The sequence below is a fragment of the Mytilus trossulus genome, chromosome 2 (genome assembly GCF_036588685.1).
Source record: "Mytilus trossulus isolate FHL-02 chromosome 2, PNRI_Mtr1.1.1.hap1, whole genome shotgun sequence".
In the NCBI taxonomy this organism is placed as follows: domain Eukaryota; kingdom Metazoa; phylum Mollusca; class Bivalvia; order Mytilida; family Mytilidae; genus Mytilus; species Mytilus trossulus.
In genome coordinates, this window is record NC_086374.1 from 6,228,083 (window position 1) to 6,252,419 (window position 24,337).

A 24,337-nucleotide genomic window follows, 5' to 3' on the forward strand; every position below is an offset into this window, starting at 1 on the left:
CACCTGACATCACCTCGGTTATTGGTTGGGTTCGTGTTGCTCAATCGTTTGTTTCATGTTGTGTTTCGGGTCACCTGACATCACCTCGGTTATTGGTTGGGTTCGTGTTGCTCAATCGTTTGTTTCATGTTGTGTTTCGGGTCACCTGACATCACCTCGGTTATTGGTTGGGTTCGTGTTGCTCAATCGTTTGTTTCATGTTGTGTTTTGTTGGCATTTATTCGTCGTTTTTGTTGTTTTTCATCTTTTGCTATGACTCTGTTTGTTTGTCTTCGATTTAAGGGATTTGCATATCCCTTTGGTATCTTTCGTCTCCCTTTTTGTACGGTAGAAAATTAAGGGAATCGATCAGTGTCTTATTTTGTATGGATTTGTTATATAGATTTTCTTTTTCAATGACTATTTGTAAGGAAGTGTTTAATTACCTGCTTTCAAAGCGATATCTACTTTACTTCTGGTGTCTTCATGACCTAGAAATTAAAGAAAACATAAATGAAGGACTCCATTTAAGTCATGTTGACTAATTTGTAGATCTTACTTTGCTGAACATTATTTAAGAATTAAATGCTTCTTTTTGTAACTTCATTGGGGTGTAAAAGCGTTGACCGAAGTACATTTTCTATGAAGTTATAAAAAGAAGTATTCAATACTTATAATTACATTTTTTAGCTATGATTATAAAAACCCGAATTTTGTATATATTTTTTTATTTTAATTCACCTGTGCACATTATTATGGGACTACGTGTTTTCATAAATGATAAGTTTACAACTGTTTAAAGAATAACACGTGGTGTGCAGTTAGCCAATCAGAATAAAGTATTATAATGAAACATACATCTAATGTAATTATTGCTGTTTACAGTTTATCTCTATCTATAATAGTATTCAAGGTAATAACCAAAAACGGCAAAATTCCTTTAAAAATTAACAATTGGGGGCAGCAATCCAACAACCAGTTGTCCAATTCATCTGAAAATTTCGCGGCAGATAGATATTGCCTTGAAAATCAAAGTAATCCCTTGATAGATTTGCTCTAAATACATTGGTTTCAGAGTTATAAGCCAAAATCTACATTCCCCCCATGTTGTATTTTTAGCCATGGCGGCCTTCTTGGTTGGTTGGCTGGGTCAACGCACACATTTTTTAAACTACATACCCTTATAATGATTTTGGCTAAGTTTGGGTAAATTTAACCCAGTAGTTTCAGAGGAGAAGATTTTAGTAAAAGATTACAAAAATTTACGACAAATTGGTAAAAAAGTACTATAAAGGGGAATTACTCCTTAATGGGCCAACTGACCATTTTGGTCATGTTGGCATATTTGTAGATCTTACTTTGCAGAACATTATTGCTGTTTACAGTTTATCTCTATCTATTATAGTATTCAAGATAATAATAAAAAACGGCAAAATATCCTTAAAATTACCATTTCAGGGACAGCAACGCAACAATCAATTGTCCGATTCATCTGAAAATTTCAGGGCAGATAGATCTTGACTTGATAAACAATTTTACCCCCATGTCATATTTGCTCTGAATGCTTTGGTTTCAGAGTTATAAGCCAAAATCGACAATTTTCCATTTGTTCTATTTTTAGCCATGGCGGCCATCTTGGTTTGTTGGCCGGGTCATCGGACACATTTTTAAACTAGATACTCCAAGGATGATTGTGGCCAAGTAGTTTTAGAGGAGAAGATTTTTTTTTAAAGTTAACGACGACGGACGACCACGACGGACACAAGTGGTGTGAGAAAGTTCACTTGGCGCTTTGTGAGCTAATAACATTTTCGGACGCATTAAATAATTATCTTCATCAGTCACTGTTCTGACACTGAAAACAATTGATATCTCATGTGTATACTACACGTACTGAAAACTGCAGAAAACAAATCATACATTCAACCACCAGGGTAACCAAGTTCAGAATAATAACATACATTTGTCAGATTCTATTTTATATATTCTGTTAAGACGATAAAAATATTGAAATACACTACACTGTTATTTTTAGATAACATATTTAAGCTTCATTGTAAAATTTAGTTAAGTCCCTTTGAACATTAACTTGATGATAAGTATTTTTTTGTAAACAACGGGTTTACGGGTTGTAAATATAATCCTATAACACTAGATATAAAAATATTGGTTATGTAAATAAATGCATGTGCATCACTATTGTTTTCCATGCTTTTATGAGGTTTAAGTTTATTACACAAGAAAAAAATTCACATTACTTTTGTAAGTTGCAGACGTTATGTAAATTGAATATCGATGGATGAATTGACCTGTTATACAATCTATACGATGATCATTATAAATAATTAATATCAGGCGTGTTCCCTTTTTAAATAAAAAAATAAAATATTGAAATAGATATCTATTTACCTTTGATACTGTTCTGACCCGAAAGCTTGCCAGAATGTGCTCCCATTTTTTATGTTTATATTTAGCAACGGTTATGTCCCTTAGACTGGTGTTCCACTGCCGCTTTATAACGTAGTTTCAAAAGAAATGGAAAGTGCTGGTTTTACGATAGATTTGTTGTTGAATCCAAACCTCATTTTCAGTTAATACTTAATTTTGTGTTATTCCTTCTTTTTTATTTTTTTTTATCGCATTCATTATCACAACTGTCCTACAGTTATTATAATGCTAAAATTCCGCAGTCTTAATGTGTCTGATGACATGAAACATATATATCATATCTTGGACTCAAAAGGTGAAAAAAACATATCTAAGTAGATGCGGCATCTCTCAAAAACAGGTCTGGTAAAATCTCTCCAAAAGAAGTGTGGTAAAATTAGCTATATTTATAAATTGCAACCTTTACAACATGACCTTTATTCAAAATTTGGTGACTATGTGGAACGCATCTATCCCATCGAATTGGAGATAAAGGATATTACAGATACAGTTAAGTCGGCTTCATATCTTGACTTTCATCTAGAAATTGACAATAAGGGTCGGTTGAAGACAAAACTTTACGACAAAAGAGATGATTTCAGCTTTCCAATTGTGAACTTTCTATTTCTAAGTGGCAACATTCCAGCAGCACCTGCATACGGGGTATATATCTCCCAATTGATACAACTCGTCTAAACATCAACCCAACAATGTTAGATCTGTAAATTTGGTTTCGCAAATTTTGGTTCTTCCCTCGCCGGGATTCGAACCCATGCTACTGTGATATCGTGACACCAAATCGCCTGCACTGCAGCCGTCCCGCTAGACCACACGACCACCTGGGCTCTCAAAAAAAGAGCTTTCGGTGGCCATATGTTACCTTTCCACGTCAGTTTTAATCTAGCGGCTTACTACAGTACATGATATATAAGGCATGAAGATGTTATTGTTACAGATCAGCTAAATTATCTATAGTAAAGGATCCTACAAATTAATGTAAGATACAGTCACAGAAAATAATTATATTCATAAGTACGTTTGATATGATATTCCCGTGCTTGCATTTCCTTTCATGATTTTCTTGATAGAGGGTTACTGCTCACAATGAAGCTATTAAACCAAGAGTTCCAAATGGTGAAGTTGAAATCATCCCTTCGTAAATTTTAGCTGGTATATAGACGAGATATAACCCCGAATAAGTGAATATTGAATAACAAAATAGCATTACAAATTGAATCAACAAGTCAAATTAACAATGACAGCTAGTTAAAGACCCAGACCAATTAATAATAATAAAAAACATGCATCAGAGACTAAACTCAACTAAACACATCCAAGAGATTTAGTATTGTATTGTCATGGACAGTCAAAGAAAACGACGTGTGCAATGCCAAATATAAATGTATCGACAGACAGTGAGATAGTGCATGGTATCTATGAAAGAATTTAGTAAAAGATTTTAAGTAATTTATGATAACGAAATCTCTGACTTAATAATTTACCAGTGATGTATTGATTACGTTCGTTAAAATCAATGGCATCACTACACATGCACATGGGCATATAACGAACGAGTTGGGATATATTAACACAATATGTTGGATCCAAAGGAACATCGCCGTCTAAAAAGGAAAATTAACAATAGGAAATGCAAAATCGTCTCTTTTGTAAATTTGTACTTCGTCGAACATTTAAATTCCCTATACCAAATAAATCCACGAATACTGTACTACACGAATAACAATGAATCTCCAGTATTCCAAACCCGTCAAATTAGACTGTGTTCAAAGAATTGTATGTCTTCTTCGTTGAAGTATTTTAAAACCAAATGTCGATACTGAAGAAAGTTTATAATACGCGTAGGAAAACCTTCATGTTTGATGTAGGTGATATACTGTTGAAAACTAAGACCTAAATGATTTCTCAAGCGACGTCTGCACAAATCGGCCAATGTTCGTGGTACGTAAAGCACATTGTGAATTTTGGCTAATATTTCTTCATCATTATTATTAATATCATTTGATAAAAGGAATCGTTTATCCTCATAGCAGAAACAACTAAATGTGTCTAATAGTAGAAGGGCGAGATCTTTTACTTCCGGTTTAATATAGCTAGTTCCATTCACGTGTGTACTCTGAATTAAAAGATACTGCAAAAGAGACGTGTCACCTGCCGGCATGCTTTTGAGGGCGTTACATGAAAGTAGTAAATAAAATATTTTAGCTCGGATGGTCTTCTCCACAAGTCGGTATAAAAATCTCTCGTCAGCGACTGGAAGTGCCCCGTTCAACAATAGTTTTACCAATACATCGTATCTTCTCGTGTTTAAAGCTACATAAAATGGTGTCTCATTTAACATTACTCTATTCTGAGTGTTGCATTGGTTACCATTTGCTCTCGAGTATGTCAAATCGCTACTGGCCGCTTTGTTAACATCGTGTCCTCTATTGATAAGTTTTGCTACATTTTCAATTACATGTTCATTTTCAATGATTATTGTCGAACTAATTGCAGACCAAGGACTATGAGCAGAACCAAGAGCAACGAAATGTTCCTTGTCTAAAAAGGTCGCAATGTCGGTCAACTCGAGTTCTTCAGCCCATTTTAGTGCACTGTAACCACTATACCTCAATCTACGTAACTCAGATCGTAATTCTTGTTCATCAAGCATATTATCTACACCTATGAAAATGGTCTTTACTCCTCTTATGTTGTGATTTAAAATTGCTTCAATAAACCAACCAAGGATTAGCGTTTTGATCTGCCCTGTTTTGTATCCTAATTTGACATATCCTTTCATGACAATATAGAAAATCTTACTATCCCCTGTAAAATAAAACACGTTGTTAAATACGATCTTCAATTCTATAACTGAGTTTTACAAACAAAGCAAAGCAGTCGCATGAATAATTGTGATGTCAGTTATAATATGATAATTCAAATATAAACATAACAAGGGCTATCAACATATCTTACGCTAACTAGACGTTTAGATAGCTATCAAACCAGGTTAAAATGTTTTGTACCAAGTCGGGAATATGACCGTTGGTTTCCATTCGTTTGATGTGTTCGTGCTTTTGATTTTGCTATTTGATAAAGGGCTTTTCGTTTAAAATTTTTCTTATAGTTCTACATGTTTGTTATGTCACTTTTTACTGTACTTGATATCAAATAAATCTGTGACGTTTTTTTTTTTAAATTTTTTATCTTGTTTATTATAATGTTTAACAGACATTTGCTATGAGTACTTCAAAATTCTTAAAATTCAGGTAAGCCTCGGTCACACCTTAACGGATAGCTCGAACGGATGCCGGACGGATAACTTTTTTTCAATCAGTGCATGTCCGTTAGACGTCCGTTCTTATCCTTTAGCCGTCCGTCCATATCCGTTTCATGTCCGTTTAGCGTACGTTTTATCCGTCGACGTCCGTTCTGTCCGGTGGAAAACTTTGAGCATGGTCAAAACTTGGAACGGACGTCCAGCGGATGAAGTGTCCGTAGGCGTACGTTTTGTACGGATCTCATCCGTTTCACTTCTGTTTTGTATCCATTACTTGTCTTTTATACATCCGTTGGATGTCTGTTAGACAAATTCACCAACAGACTTCTACCGGACGTTTAACGGACAAAACGTATGTTGAACGAATGTGAAACGGACTTCTACCGGACGTTTAACGGATAAAAAGGATGCTGAACGGAACTGAAACGGGTAAATGCCAATTGAAAATTTCGCGTCAGGAATGCCAATTATTGGTATGTCAGATTTCTTGAGGTTAATGAATTCCTATTATTCATAATCAATCTTAAAGTAAGGGCACGTCTTCGCTATCAAGCAGCTCTTACTCGGGCCAGACACTGCCCTTTGACAACATTTTGAAGAACAAATTAAGGTGTTTAAAAAATGTTTATGGTTCGTGTTGCCTTTGCTAAAAATTGCTTCATTTTTATTTTGGATGATCTATTTTCAATGTCCGTGCTTGTTATACATGCATAATTTTCTTCAAATTTGTCATCAAGCTTGCCAGGGCTTTATTTTAAAATTTCCCATTCGGTAATTAGGTTGAATGGTGTATACAAATATTATCATGCATTACACACATGCTAAAAATCGTCCGTTTGATTGTGCTGGTCAAAATAGGGCGATTAAATCCAAAGACGAAGGCTATCGTTGAAATTTATAGATATCTTTGAATTGTTTTGTTTTGTTGGGTAGTAAGAGTTTTGAGTTTTCATACTTTAAATAAAGACAATTATTACCCGACTCTATTGCGTAGGCCAAATCGTTTAGGATACTTGATATTTGATTGTAAGTCGACATATTGTTTTCTAAAATCTGGCCGTAGTTATCAGCAATGAATTCAAGACAACCATGAGCACAGGAACGAAGTGCTAGATTGTACAGCTCTCTCATTTTGCGGTAATCTGCCTTCTCAAGCTGATTTTTTTCTGCCAACACTTTGAAGACATCAAGTCTGTCTATTTCAATAGACTTATGTAAATCATATCCACATAAAATGTAGTGGACAGATCCTTTGTCCAGTTGATCAATTATTTTCATAACTTCATTCACTATTTCTGTATGGTTATGTACGAGAGCCAGATATAAGACCGATAACTTGTTCTTCAGTGTAAACCATGTATTTGAATACTTATCGTTTTGTAAATACCAAGTAAACATTTCCTCAATCAATTGCTTTTTATTCATTATGACGGCCAAGTGAACCCAGTAGAAGCCACCGCAATCATTTTCAGGATATGACTTTGTAGTGCCATCTTCTAAAGAAACGCTCGATTCATGACTGCGCACATGCATACACTTTCCGGTTTTCAAACAACGACCAAGTTCCAATACCATGTCATCTGTTGTCATACTTGTTGTAGGGAGGCATGTTTCAAATTCATCAGCGCACGGACAGGTTACTGGAAAGCCTTTATATGTTTCCTTTGGGTCAATCCAAATCTCTGTAAATAAAAGATGAAAACTGTAAAATTCAAACGTTTATAAGAAAACTTATTTCATCAAAATTAAAAGTTAGACGATCACTGCTACTAGAGGAGGAGCTTTTTCAAATTCTGCTTAAATTATCTTAAATAAGAGATATGGTTTGATTGTCAATGAGATAACTGTACAGATTGTCAATGAGATAAATGTACAGATTGTTAATGAGATAACTGTACAGATTGTCAATGAGATAAATGTACAGATTGTTAATAAGATAACTTTACAGATTGTCACTAAAATAACTGTACAGATTGTCACTGAAATAACTACAGATTGTCACTGAGATGACTGTACAGATTGTCACTGAGACAACTGTCCAGATTGTTAAAGAGATAACTGTACAGATTATCACTGAGATAACTGTACAGATTGTTAATGAGATAACTTGACATATTGTCAATGAGATAACTGTACAGATTGTTAATGAGATAACTGTACAGATTGTCAATGAGATAACTGTACAGATTGTTAATGAGATAACTATACAGATTGTCACTGAGATAACTGTCCAGATTGTCAATGAGATAATTGTTCAGATTGTCAATGAGATAACTGTACAGATTGACACTGAGATAACTGTCCATATTGTAAATGAGATATCTGTACAGATTGTCAATGAAATAACTGTACAGATTGTCAATGAGATAACTGTCCAGATTGCCAGTGAGACATCTATAAACGGTTGAAAGCAACTTTTGAAAAGTTTAATCGGCCTTCGACAATAACCAAAACCCATACTGTATATATAATCAACTATGAATGACAAAATATGAAACCGTTCTACCTGGAAAACAGCGGCCTTCTTTATGACAAAACAATGGGTTTCTGATGAAGATAAATCCAGAAAAAGCTTTGGATGCATGCAACATAACATATTGATTTCAATTTTACAGCAGTGGGTCGATACCTCTATCACGGACTATCATTCCCTGTTGGTATCATCAGCTCATAAGTCAGTTTTTTCTGTACTGACATGATTTATAACAATGCTCTCTGAAATTGATCGTTGATAAACTTAAAAAAAAAAAAAAAAAAAAAGGTTTTTACTCCCTCAGTAAAAGTTGTTCTGACATAAGATGCATTTGGCTATTTCTTAAGGTTCGTTTTGGTCATATAGCTGTTTAACTGTATTGGTTGTTATGCATTCTTGGCTATTAAATATTTGGCTTTGTGCTATCCTGACGAAGGAAGATCCAGAAATGCTCATCCTGTCCATGTTCATGTTACATTCGATGATGCCAGATTTCCACTGTCGAATGACCAAAGTCAGATATCAGATATACATAATTCTAATGTAATATATTTAAGTCACCTACATGTATATAGTATATGCACTTACCAAAACTCATTGGATATAAAGCAATATCAGGGTTATTTTTCAACAAAGAGATGGCGTCACTCTGTGATTTATACATGACTGCGTTGTATAAACGGTAGCATTCCAGTCTGCTGAACTCTTTATCGACTTGAAAATGAATAAAAAAACAACATTTGAATTAAATCAAAGATGCGAATTTAATCGAAATCTAGATTTTTTTTCTTTCTATTTTTTTAAGATTACAAATTGTTATACTGGTGAAGCAGCCGAAACGTGAATACAATAATAAACTATAACAGAAACTTTAAATTGAATAATATAATTACTTAATTGAAAAAAAACCATTTCTTTGTATCGTATCATTTGTTTACTACATGCTACTGAGCCTACATGTAAGCAGAATTCAATGACTTTGGGAGAATAGGAAGGCCTCGTTATCATGGAATCCTTTTCGATATAGTTCGAATATATACCCCCCTTGATGCCACTCGTGTGACACATCATATATTTGTTGTAACTGTAACTTTACAATTTTTTACTTGGAATCTGATATTATGTCTCACACTATCATAGGCATTTATTATGACAATAAACAAGATCGGGGCGCTAAGATTAATATTCATTCAGAAACTGGCATTCACAATTCTTCAAAAAATGTGTGACCATAAAAATGGGGAGCAGTGTTTGATAAAATGAAGCACTACGGAAATCGGCTTTAATTGAGTGAGATTGATAATGGATCGTGGGATATAGCATTTGGCACAAATAATTCACACAAAAATCTATTTTATGCTAGTTTTTGCTTCAATCGTGTTTTCTTCGCTTCAGAAAAATACCTTTATAAATACCTTTATATAACACTAAAAAAACATGTCCCTTATAATATTAATTCGTATATTTCCTTTATAACTTAATTTTTATAAAGTAATTTTTTTTCTGAAACAAGTGCCTGTGCTTCAAAGCCAGCATTCCGTGTTATAAACAGTGAGAACGGTACCTATAAGCTTATTGAAATAGAGTTATGTCCCTTATAACATTAATGCGTATAAATCCTGGAACAAAAGATCAAGAAATTTCAGCTGTATTTAAACCTTTTGTTAAACCGAATTGTCACTTGTCATTGAAATATTTTTACGAGGTGGTTTAAACAAATAATCAATTAATATGCTTGGTTACAATTAATAAACTTAGTAGTAAAATAGGTATAGCCAGTACGTAAATCAAACATGGACGAACAAAACGGAAAGAAAGAAAAAATAACAAATGTAAGTGTATCTAATCTTATTTATAAATATGATCAAGACATATTCTGATAGAACATTACCTTTATGACAGTCATAATCCGGAACCTTGCTAGAATGTGCTCCGTCCGGAACCTTGCTAGAATGTGCTCCCATTTTGGTATTGAGAAATAGTTGTGTCCCTTAGTTTACAGTGTGGACATGATGTACTCACTGTTTATAACCTTATTTTTCACTTATCTTTCATAGAGGGTTTTTCATATTTGTTTAACTTTTATCAGAGGTGTTTCACAATAAATGATTTTAGAGTGAATACTTTACAATATATTGTGGTACACACAACGAGGACAGAAGAACAGTATTATATATATATTATTTTGTTTTTACAACTGGAGGATTCTTTTTCTTTGTGGCTTTACCATGATAACACACTCCGGGTAGATTACTGACCGTTTATCATGAAACGCACTCTTATATTCTAGCTTATATTTGATCTAAAATTCTCTTCTACCTTACCGACATTCAAATATTGATTAAGAAGTTTAAACAAGTATACGACATATGATATTGGTGTCACAAACACCAATTTAAAATTAAAGTTTAAAATTCTATGTTTAATGTGTATCAATGAATAAAAGTTTACTTGTTTAATATCGGTAGTGTACACACGTAGAAGAATACATGGTTTCGTACAAACAAACATTAACACCACGCGTAGGAGCATATATAGGTAGTATGGCATTTAATATTACGTTATTTCATGGATCATCAAATGCCGAATTCATATTTTATAAAATTGTTTTCAAATTTGTCTTCCATATCTAATTCTGGATATGTATATATATTCATTTAAAGGTTTACGCCTGTACACCCTTAATACAGAGCAGGAGGTTCAATATGGGTAACACTAGGTAACACGTAGTTTATGTTAAATATTTGATTGCCAACTTAGCAGGAATTTGACATGATATTTGTCGACTTAAATAGCCATATAACGAGTCAGAGCGGACACTTAATCCTATAAGTTCCAACGCGTATTCAATGATTATATTTCGATTTTAATTAATCTTTTCCCCTTCTAGACACATAAACATCAAACAAATACCCGTTATATCGATCTTTTATGACAAAATATTTATGAAGCGGGCAGGTTGCTTGGATTACATTTCTGGTTAATATTTTCTCGATGATTGCGATGATTGCATTGAGAATAATATACCAGAACGCATAAAAAATTAATAGGATTTTATCCGATTGCTTGAAAGTTATTGGAACTAAATCACCATACGTCAATATTAACATAGCAGACAACTTAAAATGGCGGTAAGTTAGAATAATTGTTTACACCTTCATTAGATAATAACCTCTCTTTTTGGTATATTCCTTCATGAAAACAAAAAACATTTAGGTTTAACTTTCTGACTTAAAACATGCAAATAACTTGTATTTAACCTGTGGCAATCTGTCGCTGAGCGCAATGACTTTATATGCCTTACCAGTACTGGCAACAAACGATGCATCTTTTACAAAGACCATCACTTTTTTATTTAGTTTATCTATTATTGTTGCAAGTGTTCCATTTGGTCATAAAAGTAAGGCATGAGCCCTTTAGTTTTTAGTAAGTGTAAGCCCATTATGTCATGTAGAATACATGACCTTCAGTTCTCGTAAGGTGCGATCCCTTTAAATTTCGCAAGGTGTGTTCTCTTTAGATCTTGAAAGATGTGATCTCTTTAGATCTAGTAAGGTGTGATCTTTTTAGTTCGTGTTAGGTGTGATCTCTTTAGATCTTGTTAGGTATGATCTCATTAGATCTTGTAAGGTGTGATCTCATTAGATCTTGTAATTTGTGATCTCTTTAGATCTAGTAAGGTGTGATCTTTTTAGTTCGTGTTAGGTGTGATCTCATTAGATCTTGTAAGTTGTGATCTCATTAGATATTGTAATGTGTGATCTCTTTAGATCTTGTAAGGTGTGATCTCATTAGATCTTGTAAGGTGTGATCTCTTTAGATCTTGTAAGGTGTGATCTCATTAGATCTTGTAAGGTGTCATCTCTTTAGATCTTGTTAGGTGTGATCTCTTTAGATCTTATTAGGTGTGATCTCTTTAGATCTTGTAAAGAGTGATCTCTTTAGATCTTTTTAGATCTTGTAAGGTGTGATCTCATTAGATCTTGTACGGTGTGATCTTTTTCTATCTCTATAGATCATGTAAGTTGTGATATCATTAGATCTTGTAAGATGTGATCTCTTTAGATCTTGTAAGGTGTGATCTCATTAGATCTTGTAAGGTGTGATCTCATTAGATCTTGTAAGGTGTGATCTTTTTAGTTCGTGTTAGGTGTGATCTCTTTAGATCTTATTAGGTGTGATCTCTTTAGATCTTGTAAAGAGTGATCTCTTTAGATCTTTTTAGATCTTGTAAGGTGTGATCTCATTAGATCTTGTACGGTGTGATCTTTTTCTATCTCTATAGATCATGTAAGTTGTGATATCATTAGATCTTGTAAGATGTGATCTCTTTAGATCTTGTAAGGTGTGATCTCATTAGATCTTGTAAGATGTGATCTCTTTAGATCTAGTAAGGTGTGATCTTTTTAGTTCGTGTAAGGTGTGATCTCTTTAGATCTTGTAAAGAGTGATCTCTTTAGATATTGTAAGGTGTGATCTCATTAAATCTTGTAAGTTGTGATCTCTTTAGATCTAGTAAACTGTGATCTTTTTAGTTCGTGTTAGGTGTGATCTCTTCAGATCTTTTTAGATCTTGTAAGGTGTGATCTTTTTAGATCTTGTAAGGTGCGATCTCTTTATATCTTGTAAGGTGTGATCTCATTAGATCTTGTAAGTTGTGATCTCATTAGATATTGTTAGGTGTGATCTCATTAGATCTTGTAAGGTGTGATTTCATTAGATCTTGTAAGTTGTGATCTCATTAAAACTTGTTAGGTGTTAACTCATTAGATCTTGTAAGTTGTGATATCATTAGATATTGTAAGGTGTGATCTCTTTAGACCTTGTAAGGTGTGATCTCTTTAGATATTGTAAGGTGTGATCTCTTTAGATCTTGTTAGGTGTGATCTCATTAGATATTGTAAGTTGTGATCTCATTAGATCTTGTAAGGTGTGATCTCTTTAGATCTTGTTAGGTGTGATCTCATTAGATCTTGTAAGTTGTGATCTCTTTAGATCTTGTAAGTTGTGATCTCATTAGATCTTGTAAGGTGTGATCTCATTAGCTATTGTAAGTTGTGATCTCATTAGATCTTGTAAGGTGTGATCTCTTTAGATCTTGTTAGGTGTGATCTCATTAGATCTTGTAAGTTGTGATCTCATTAGATCTTGTAAGTTGTGATCTCATTAGATCTTGTAAGGTGTGATCTCCTTAGATCTTGTAAGGTGTGATCTCATTAGATCTTGTAAGGTGTGATTTCATTAGATCTTGTAAGTTGTGATCTCATTAAAACTTGTAAGGTGTTAACTCATTAGATCTTGTAAGTTGTGATATCATTAGATATTGTAAGATGTGATCTCTTTAGACCTTGCAAGGTGTGATCTCTTTAGATATTGTAAGGTGTGATCTCTTTAGATCTTGTAAGGTGTGATCTCTTTAGATCTTGTTAGGTGTGATCTCATTAGATATTGTAAGTTGTGATCTCATTAGATCTTGTAAGGTGTGATCTCTTTAGATCTTGTTAGGTGTGATCTCATTAGATATTGTAAGATGTGATCTCTTTAGACCTTGTAAGGTGTGATCTCTTTAGATATTGTAAGGTGTGATCTCTTTAGATCTTGTAAGGTGTGATCTCTTTAGATCTTGTTAGGTGTGATCTCATTAGATATTGTAAGATGTGATCTCTTTAGACCTTGTAAGGTGTGATCTCTTTAGATCTTGTTAGGTGTGATCTTTTTAGTTCGTGTTAGGTGTGATCTCTTTAGGTCTTGTAAGTTGTGATCTCATTAGATCTTGTAAGGTGTGATCTCATTAGATCTTGTAAGTTGTGATCTCTTTAGATCTAGTAAGGTGTGATCTTTTTAGTTCGTGTTAGGTGTGATCTCTTCAGATCTTTTTAGATCTTGTAAGTTGTGATCTCTTTAAATCTTGTAAGGTGTGATCTCATTAGATCTTGTAAGGTGTGATCTCATTAGATCTTGTAAGGTGTGATCTCATTAGATCTTGTAAGATGTGATCTCTGTAGACCTTGTAAGGTGTGATCTCTTTAGATCTTGTTAGGTGTGATCTCTTTAGATCTTGTAAGTTGTGATCTCTTTAGATCTAGTAATGTGTGGTCTTTTTAGTTCGTGTTAGGTGTGATCTCATTAGATCTTGTAAGTTGTGATCTCATTAGATATTGTAAGGTGTGATCTCTTTAGATCTTGTAAGGTGTGATCTCATTATATCTTGTAAGGTGTGATCTCATTAGATCTTGTAAGGTGTGATATCATTAGATCTTGTAAGATGTGATCTCTTTAGATTTTGTAAGGTGTGATCTCATTAGATCTTGTAAGGTGTGATCTCATTAGATCTTGTGTAAGGTGTGATCTCTATAGATCTTGTAAGTTGTGATCTCTTTAGATATTGTAAGATGTGATCTCATTAGATCTTGTAAGGTGTGATCTCATTATATCTTGTAAGGTGTGATCTCATTAGATCTTGTAAGGTGTGATCTCATTAGATCTTGTAAGATGTGATCTCTATAGATCTTGAAAGGTGTGATCTCATTATATCTTGTAAGGTGTGATCTCATTAGATCTTGTAAGGTGTGATCTCATTAGATCTTGTAAGGTGTGATCTCATTAGATCTTGTAAGGTGTGATCTTTTTAGATCTTGTAAGGTGTGATCTCATTAGATCTTGTAAGTTGTGATCTCTTTAGATATTGTAAGATGTGATTTCATTAGATCTTGTAAGGTGTGATATCATTAGATATTGTAAGATGTGATCTTTTTAGATCTTGTAAGGTGTGATCTCATTAGATCTTGTAAGTTGTGATCTCTTTAGATATTGTAAGATGTGATTTCATTAGATCTTGTAAGGTGTGATATCATTAGATATTGTAAGATGTGATCTCTTTAGATCTTGTAAGGTGTGATCTCATTAGATCTTGTAAGATGTGATCTCTTTATAACTTGTAAGGTGTGATCTCATTATATCTTGTAAGTTGTGATATCATTAGATATTGTAAGATGTGATCTCTTTATAACTTGTAAGGTGTGATCTCATTAGATCTTGTAAGGTGTGATCTCATTAGACCTTGTAAGGTGTGATCTCATTAGATCTTGTAAGTTGTGATCTCTTTAGATCTAGTAAGGTGTGATCTTTTAAGTTCGTGTTAGGTGTGATCTCTTTAGATCTTGTAAAGAGTAATCTCTATAGATCTTGTAAGGTGTGATCTCATTAGATCTTGCAAGGTGTGATCTCTTTATATCTTGTAAGGTGTGATCTCATTAGATCTTGTAAGGTGTCATCTCTTTAGATCTTGTAAGTTGTGATCTCATTATATCTTGTAAGGTGTGATCTCTTTAGATCTCTACAGATCATGTAAGTTGTGATCTCATTAGATCTTGTAAGTTGTGATCTCATTAAATCTTGTAAGGTGTGATCTCTTTCGATCTTGTTAGGTGTGAACTCTTTCGATCTTGTAAGGTGTGATCTCATTAGATATTGTAAGTTGTGATTTCATTAGATCTTGTATGGTGTGATCTCATTAGATCTTGTAAGTTGTGATCTCATTAGATCTTGTAAGGTGTGAACTCATTAGATCTTGTAAGGTGTGATCTCATTAAGTCTCGTAAGGTGTGATCTCTTTAGATCTTGTAAGGTGTGATCTCTTTAGATCTTGTAAGGTGTGATCTCATTAGATCTTGTAAGTTGTGATCACATTAGATCTTGTAAGGTGTTAACTCATTAGATCTTGTAAGGTGTGATCTCTTTAGATCTTGTAAGGTGTGATCTCATTAGATCTTGTAAGGTGTGATCTCATTAGATCTTGAAAGGTGTGATCTCATTAGATCTTGTAAGGTGTGATCTCTTTAGATCATGTAAGGTGTGATCTCTTTAGATCTTGTAAGGTGTGATCTCATTAGATCTTGTAAGGTGTGATCTCATTAGATCTTGTAAGTTGTGATCTCATTAGATCTTGTAAGGTGTGATCTCATTAGATCTTGTAAGTTGTGATCTCATTAGATGTTGTTAGGTGTGATCTCTTTAAATCTTGATAGTTATGATCACATCAAATTTTATGAGGTGTGATATTTTTATATCTTATAAGGTGTGATTTCTTTAGATCTTTTAAGGTGTTATCTCTTTAGATCTTGTAAGTTGTGATCTCTTTAGACCTTGTTAGGTGTGATCTCTTTAGATCTTGAAAGGTGTGAACTCATTAGACTTGTAAGGTGTGATATCATTAGATCTTGTTTGGTGTGATCTCTTTAGACCTAGTAAGGTGTGATTTCATTAGATCTTGTAAGGTGTGATTTCATTAGATCTTGTAAGGTGTGATTTCATTAGATCTTGTTAGGTGTGATCTCATTAGATCTTGTAAGGTGTGATTTCATAAGATCTTGTAAGGTGTGAACCCATTAGATCTTGTAAGGTGTGATGAAGAGTGATCCCTTTAGATCTTGTAATTGATAATCCCTTTAGACCGTGTAAGGAGTGATCCCTTTAGATCTTGTAATTGATAATCCCTTTAGACCGTGTAAGGAGTGATCCCTTTATATCTTGTAATTGATAATCCCTTTAGATCGTGTAAGGAGTGATCCCTTTATATCTTGTAAGATGTAATCTCTTTAGTTTCTAGTAAAGTCAAGTCTGATCCCTTTAGTTCTTGTAAGTCGTGATTCCTTTAGTTCTTGTAAGTCGTGACACCTTAAGATCTTGTAAGAAGTAATCCTTTTAGATCTTAAGAAGAGTGACCTCCTAAGTTCTTGTAAAATTTGATGTCTTTAGTTCTTGTTAGAAGTAATCCCTATAATTCTTATAAAGTGTGATGCATTTTGTTCAATCCGTTTACTCAATAAGAGTATAACGAAATCAGAGTTCTATATTTTAATTATATTGTATCGCAAGAAATATAAACACATATCATAACATTTGAGATCTCTAACATCGATACCAGCCTTTTTATATTTTCATGTACCTCCGAGCTCAGTTGATGTTATATGCAAGAGTATGTTCCCGTCTTATGACCGATTTAATAGATATGTGAATTTATTTACTCAAATAGAGAAAACGCATTTGAGAGCTGAATTATACCCTTTTGCACATCAAAATAAGCTTTCCCGAAGTATAAGTATATGATTCATATACGTTAAATATAAATAAGCAATTAAGAAATCGTTTCCGAGATAAAGATAAAAAGAGCACTCTTAAAATAAAACTAATAAGAAATCGACAGTATCTTTATGCGTGTTGACACTGGAAACTAAATCTATATTGAATCGCGCTGTAGCTTTTGATTTTTACAATTTCATTTCACGAACGATTGAATTTTGTCTCTGATGAACAGTTTAATAACATTTTATGTGATATTTAATTGTATTCATAAAAGAGTTTTCTAGTATCGATGTACAATAATAGCAAACAGACGTTTCAAGGGCATATCGTTATATTCCCAATAAAATTAAAAGTAATAACTAAATGGTTTGGAAAATTCATGTACATTTAGTTAGTACCATAGGAAAAAGAGGTGTATGTCATGTACATTCAGTTATTAAACATAGGACTCGGACCTGAATGAAATGTATGTTCAGTTAGTATCATAGAGCAAAGATGTGTGTGTGTCGTGTACATTCAGTTAGTATCATAGAGCAAATAGGTGTGTGTCGTGTACATTCAGTTAGTATCATAGGACAAATAGATGTGTGTCGTATACATACATTTAGAATCATTGTCGTGTACATTCAGTTAGTATCATAGGGCAAAGAGATGTAATTCATGTACATTCAGTTAGTATCATAGGACAAAGAGGTGTGTCTCATGTACATTCAGTGAGTATCATAGGACAAAGAGGTGTATGCCATGAACATTCAGTTAGTATCATAGGACAAAGAAGTGTATGTCATGTACATTCAGTTGGTATAATAGGACTAAGAGGTGTTATGATGTACATTCAGTTAGTATCATAGGACAAAGAGGTGTGTCTCATGTACATTCAGTGAGTATTATAGGAAAAATAGGTGTATGTCATGTACATTCAGTTAATATCATAGGACAAAGAAGTGTATGTCATGTACATTCAGTTGGTATAATAGGACTAAGAGGTGTTATGATGTACATTCAGTTAGTATCATAGGGCAAAGAGGTGTGTCTCATGTACATTCAGTGAGTATTGTAGGAAAAATAGGTGTATGTCATGTACATTCAGTTAATATCATAGGACAAAGAAGTGTATGTCATGTACATTCAGTTGGTATAATAGGACTAAGAGGTGTTATGATGTACATTCAGTTAGTATCATAGGACAAAGAGGTGTATGTCATGTACATTCAGTTAGTATTATAGGACAAATAGGTGTATGACATTTAAATTCAGTTTGTATTATAGGACAAATAGGTGTATGACATTTAAATTCAGTTAGTATCATAGGACAAAGAGGTGTATGTCATGTACATTCAGTTAGTATCATAGGACAAATAGGTGTATGACATGTACATTCAGTTAGTATTATAGGACAAATAGGTGTATGACATTTAAATTCAGTTTGTATCATAGGACAAAGATGTGTGTGTCGTGTCCATTCAGTTAGTATCATAGAGCAAAGAGATGTGTCGTGTACATTTAGTTTGTATCATAGAACAAAGAGGTGTGTTTCGTGTATTTTCAGTAAGCATTATAGGAAAAATAGGTGTATGTCATGTACATTCAGTTAATATCACGGGAAAAAGAGGTGTATGTCATGTACATTCATTTGATATCATGGGACTCGAAGGTGTATCACATGTTCATTCAGTTTGTATTATAGAACAAAGAAGTGTATATCATGTACATTCAGTTGGTATTATAGGACAAAGAGGTTTATGACATGTACATTCGTACCTTATACTTTGTCTTAAAATACATAAACAGTTAAAACCATGTGTCAGGAAAGAATCTTGTTCCATAGGGTTACATAGTAAACATTTACAGCATTAACCATGATAACATGTGCCTTCTCCTTATTGATCTCTTCTATCTACGATTACAACTTAGCCTAAAGTACAAAACAACAACAGTGGGGACATTCTGTTGATTTTATTTCATAAACCAAACTTGTCATTTCGCGATTTCAATATCACATATTTCAGTTCCAAAATGCTATTTATTATCTTAAAGTTTGAATTCCTTACTTCTAAGTTGCAACGAAGCAATTTCCACTTCTGAATCCCAGACATCCTCACCCTGACTCTGACCATATATACATACGAAGGTGGCAGGGTAAAACAAGTTGCATAAGCAATACTGCCCCCTTTTTCAGTTTGACAATGATTAAGACACATAGAAAATCTTGGCATACCAGGATATCACTATCTTGAACAAGAAAACATACTACAGGGAAAACAAAAATAAAAGTTTGTATGTCATTGTAAAAATGCGTATAGTATCTTGTATGTCAATTATGATTAAAGATATTACCAATAATAATTATTTTATATTAATTGATTTGCACATCAATTTGTAATTTGGTAGAACATTTAGGGCTATATAGACATTACAAGGTCAGACAGTGATACGTGTTTTACTTTTTTTCCAATTTTGCAGGTTGGTAGGAGGGACTGCAAAGTTGCAAGCGACTTCATTAGCAGCCGGGATGAAATTTCTGGCCTACCACACCTTCATTTTGCATTTGCAATCCATAGTTTTGTGCCGAGGCGTTATGTCGAAACACAAAATCCTGTTGCTACACCGTCCGTTGTCGGTAATTATGCAGAGGGCATGCGGATACCACCTCTTGTTATTCAAAAATCTAAAAACACTTTTGAGAAAAAGAAATTTATTCCCGATTCTGACGTAACATTTCTTCACGTAAAGGATGTTATTGTCGACTTTCCGGATTCTATAGACGCTGACCAGGCTAATTACGTCATATCGACAGAAAGTTGTCACGCTGGTTATTGTAGACTTAAAATACTCGACAACGGGAACAACGAAAAATACGCAAATCTTGCCATTGACCATAAGGGCATTAACTATTTAGGAAGCAAAAAATCTGACATGCAATTTCGTACGAAAATATCAACTAACAAAAAAGCGATTGACTCTATGTTGTCATCATTGCTTAATAAAGGTCATGGATTCGATGTCAAATTCATGGACGTATTTTCTGGAGTTCCAAATGATTCGTTCAATTTGAATAGAAGACCGCACACATCTGTAGGTTTTAGTGGTATATTAGTTAGCGCACAGAAGGAAGAGGACAAAAACAAAGCTTCTTCCGGTTTAATTGAAGATGTTTATCAAGATGAAGTTGATCACCAGCTAGCTTTTCAATGCAAAACATGGCCCCCAATCGCTAATGATTGGAAAACCCGCGAAAGAACTTTTCAGTGGCCATCTGCAGCAACAATCGACAAAGTTTTACATTGTCCTGTTCATGTTGTACCTGTTTGCCACTCGTCAAGTGGAAATGCAGATATTGAATGGAAATTGTCGTTTGCCGTTGCAGAGAAACGATTAATTGCAGAGGAAGTGGGCGACACACAAAGGCAGTGTTATTTGGTATTGTACATGCTATGTTTGTCAATAATGGCAGAAGGGGTATTGAAAATTTCACATATTCGCTCAATTTTCTTTCACGCATGCGAAAATTTAGAAACGCGTATGTGGCATAAAAATCCTGCTTTTTGTGTCCTTTACCTTCTAGATCACCTGATCAAATCTATAAAAAAGAAACAATTACCTTGCTATTTTGTAAAATCTAACAACATGATGGACCATCTAACAGATTTACAAGTTTCACAATTAGAAAGACGACTAACCAATGTAAGAAGGAAACCAATAGAAGAATTATTATCTCTCGGAGAGACGTATACAATCTTGGACGTGTTCCCATACAATCTAAATGTAAGAAAATTATTTGCCGCAGTTCTTGCCGATGCAAAATCCTATAAAGACGTAGCACAAGCACAACAATCAGTTGCATATTTCATAAGTGCAAGCAATGCTGTTTGTAATGGATTCTATCATGAATATGGTTTCGACCACTGTGCATCCGTTTTTGAAGATGTTATCGACAACTTCGTTGAACCAGTTTTAGGAAAAGAAGAGGCAGTTAATCAACGAGATTATATCCCACATTTACTGAACCAGAGGAATATAGAATTCAGTAACGATCTTCCCCCTGATGATATATGGAAACCTATTACGTTTTGTAGATTTCTGATCGTTCGTTATGTAGAGGGTAATACTGGTGCTGGTCTTTATGAACACTTGGCATGCTTACATCATGCTGCAGCAAATATATTCAAAGAGAGAAGACTGGAACTTCTGAAGACCGCTGACGTACAATTCAACGAAGCATTGAAACGTGAAGGTGAAGGTCATGGTGCTGGGCTGTTTGTCGATTATGCACATTTCTTATGCACATGTGGTCGTCACGAGGAAGCTGTTCCGCATATAATGAGAGTTATATCAACAGAAAAAGAGAAACCGGAGTCTGTAAATTATTATGGAAGGATGGAATCTCATACCGTCGATAGTTACTTGCAAAATGAAATAAATACGAATGGAGGGATTGAAGTTTTATCTGTTGTTTTTGCATACTATTTACTTGTCGATTGTTATAATGTCATGAAGAAAACAACCGATGTAGAAAATGCGTTGGAAGGATTTGAAAAAGTGTGCGAACAATGTGGAGATCTGAAAGCATATAACTTATTAGGCTATACCTACCTCAAACTTGGAGAAAAGGACAAGGCTACGAAAACATTCACCCGAGCGCAAAAAGAACCGTCTAATAAAATAGTAAAACAATACCTTCCAAAACCACCCGCAAAGAAAGGAAAAAATGGGCATCGAAAATGATATAGAATAGCCTTAGAGAAATGTGATATTAGTAAATGAATATTAAATTAATATATTTTGAAGAAAACCAAACGTGTTGTCTAATAAGCAAAAAAAAAAGTTGTTTTTTTTATGAGAAAAATCAACATTATTCGAATCAACAACTACAAAAATATTAATATCATGAATAATTTTTCACCTCAGTGAAAAGAATATTTGATTTTCTTGCTTTAAAATGTTTCCGCAAAACATTTACATACAGAGATATGGCCCATTTCACATGATTTTATTTCACACTATGTCAATTTATTTAAAATTCACACTATCATAGATTTAAATGTGTATCTAAAGGTTTTACGAACTATTTGATAAATTTTCAAACGTGACTAAATTGTAAATGCCTATAAATACATGAATATGGCTTAAAATACAGATCTTGACAAACTTTGATAATTCATTAAAAGGACAATATTATAGTTATGCTTTACCAAAATTAGAAAGAAACTAAGGTCCTTCGATTGAGAGACGTCACCAGATATAAAATATTACATAAAACATTAAAAATGTGCCATATTGTATTCAACAGAAATACGTAGCGCTAATTTAATCGAAAAATACTTATATGACAATATAATTTTATGGACGCCTCCACGAGTTGGTTGATCGTTATGGAATACCGTTTCAGAAATTATTTCAGATATGTTCCTGATGTCGTAACTACACTCTACTTCACTCTTCACTAATGTGACCTACCTAATTACTATATACCTGATTGGTAATAACATAAGTAACACGACGGGTGACCTCTCGGAGCACCTGAGATCACCCCCTGTTTGATAAGAATTTAAAATAACAATGTGATCTTTGGATGAGTAGCAGCCCTTAATTTAAACTACACGAGTAACTCTTAATGGTACCCTTATTCAACTTCCATATTTGATCTTTTCTCAGTTTAATCTTTTTTAATAAACACTTACGTTTCAATCAAGCTAGGTTGATCTTATACGGTTTTTTATATTATATAGTCTTGAATTCATGAACTGCTGTATATTACACATTTCACTCTTTATCTGTACTTTTATAAAGTGGATTTCCAAGTGTTCTCTTAAGTGGGTAGTACTGTGCTGGAATCATTTACAATACTATTAATAAACTCATCATGGAAAACAGAATGAAACTGGTGTACGCCAGGCGCGCGTGTAGTCTTCAAAAGACGCATAAGTGACGCCCAAATTAAAAAAAATGGAGAATATGTCTATTGGAGATTTGGACACATATGAAGCCTCCTTTCTTATAACGTTATAAAGAGACATAACTCGAGAAATATCGAAGTTACGCCACCTAAATGCGAATTCAATCCGTGTTTTGTGGTTATAAGAATTGTGTATCAGTTTCATAACATTTTATTTAGGCAATCTTAGATATTGGAAACCAATTTCAAAACATATACATATGGACAAAGGAAACACTAAATTCCAACTCTGATGATGGCGTAGTAATTTAAAAAGGCTAAATTAAGTTCAAACTGTTCAAATCCCTAAATTCTGACATGTTGTGCCAAACACAGTTAAATCAATCTATTCCTGGTTGTAGAACATTCTCAATATTTCAAAAAATTGAAAGATTAGAAAACAGCTAATCTATAATCATGGCCTTATCAATGATGATTCATTCCAATACCGGAGTGCTGTAATTGGGAGCTGATGATACCCTTTTAATGTTTGTGTTAAGGGCCGTTATAAACAAGGAGTAACTGTTAAAAATGCTGATTGTGGCATGAGCTGAGTTTGGATAGAAATATAACTTGAGCCCTTGGAATAACAAATCTTTAAAACACTTCTATAGAAGTACACCTAATTTATCTCAATATTTCCCCCAGTCCCCAGTATGTGGAACGCATCTATCCCATCGAACGCGAGATAAAGGATACTACATATACAGTTGAGTCGGCCTCAAATCTTAAATCTAGAAATTGACAATGAGAGTCGGTTGAAAACAAAACTTTACGACAACAGAATTTAGCGCTCCAATTGTGAACTTTCCATTTCTAAGTAGCAACATTCCAGTAGTACCTGCATACGGGAAATATATCTCTCAATTGATACGATATTCCCGTGCTTGCATTTCCTATCATGATTTTCTTGAAAGTGGGTTGCTGCTTACAAGAAAGCTTTTAAAGCAAGAGTTCTAAATGGTGAAGTTGAAATCATCCCTTCGTAAATTTTACGGACGCCATCACGAGTTGGTTGACCGTGATGTTTGTTTTACAAATGATATCGGATATGTTCCTTACGTCGTAACTACAATCCCCTTCCCTTTCATGAATGTGACCTACCAAATTAGACTATTTACCGAATTTCTTATCACATAAGCAACATGACGGGTGCCAC

General features: G+C 33.9%; 2 protein-coding genes across 3 annotated transcripts; one reads left to right on the forward strand and one right to left on the reverse strand.

Moving 5' to 3' along the window:
• Nucleotides 1-3,742: 3,742 nt before the first annotated feature.
• Nucleotides 3,743-10,224, reverse strand: LOC134706368 (uncharacterized). Its single transcript, XM_063565254.1, has 4 exons — nucleotides 10,051-10,224; nucleotides 8,748-8,873; nucleotides 6,664-7,368; nucleotides 3,743-5,232 (listed from the first exon to the last, which is right to left on the reverse strand). The coding sequence occupies exons 1-4, from the start codon at nucleotides 10,121-10,123 to the stop codon at nucleotides 4,175-4,177; spliced, it is 1,962 nt and encodes a 653-aa protein (XP_063421324.1). The 5' UTR covers nucleotides 10,124-10,224; the 3' UTR covers nucleotides 3,743-4,174.
• Nucleotides 9,795-22,848, forward strand: LOC134706367 (uncharacterized). 2 transcript variants are annotated; one of them, XM_063565252.1, is made up of 2 exons: nucleotides 9,795-9,991; nucleotides 19,707-22,848. In XM_063565252.1, the coding sequence occupies exons 1-2, from the start codon at nucleotides 9,953-9,955 to the stop codon at nucleotides 21,966-21,968; spliced, it is 2,301 nt and encodes a 766-aa protein (XP_063421322.1). In that variant the 5' UTR covers nucleotides 9,795-9,952; the 3' UTR covers nucleotides 21,969-22,848. The 2 variants fall into 2 exon arrangements, with proteins under 2 accessions (XP_063421322.1, XP_063421323.1); XM_063565253.1 differs by lacking the exon at nucleotides 9,795-9,991 and adding an exon at nucleotides 11,081-11,290.
• Nucleotides 22,849-24,337: the final 1,489 nt, after the last annotated feature.

Coding starts and splice junctions, on each gene's coding strand:
- LOC134706368 (XM_063565254.1), bottom strand. CDS start 10,123: ATGGGAGCACATTCTAGCAAGGTTCCGGACGGAGCACATTCTAGCAAG. Junction 8,874..10,050: donor GGATTATGACTGTCATAAAG/GTAATGTTCTAT, acceptor TTCATTTTCAAG/TCGATAAAGAGTTCAGCAGA. Junction 5,233..6,663: donor GGCCTACGCAATAGAGTCGG/GTAATAATTGTC, acceptor TTTATTTTACAG/GGGATAGTAAGATTTTCTAT.
- LOC134706367 (XM_063565252.1), top strand. CDS start 9,953: ATGGACGAACAAAACGGAAAGAAAGAAAAAATAACAAAT. Junction 9,992..19,706: donor AGAAAGAAAAAATAACAAAT/GTAAGTGTATCT, acceptor CCAATTTTGCAG/GTTGGTAGGAGGGACTGCAA.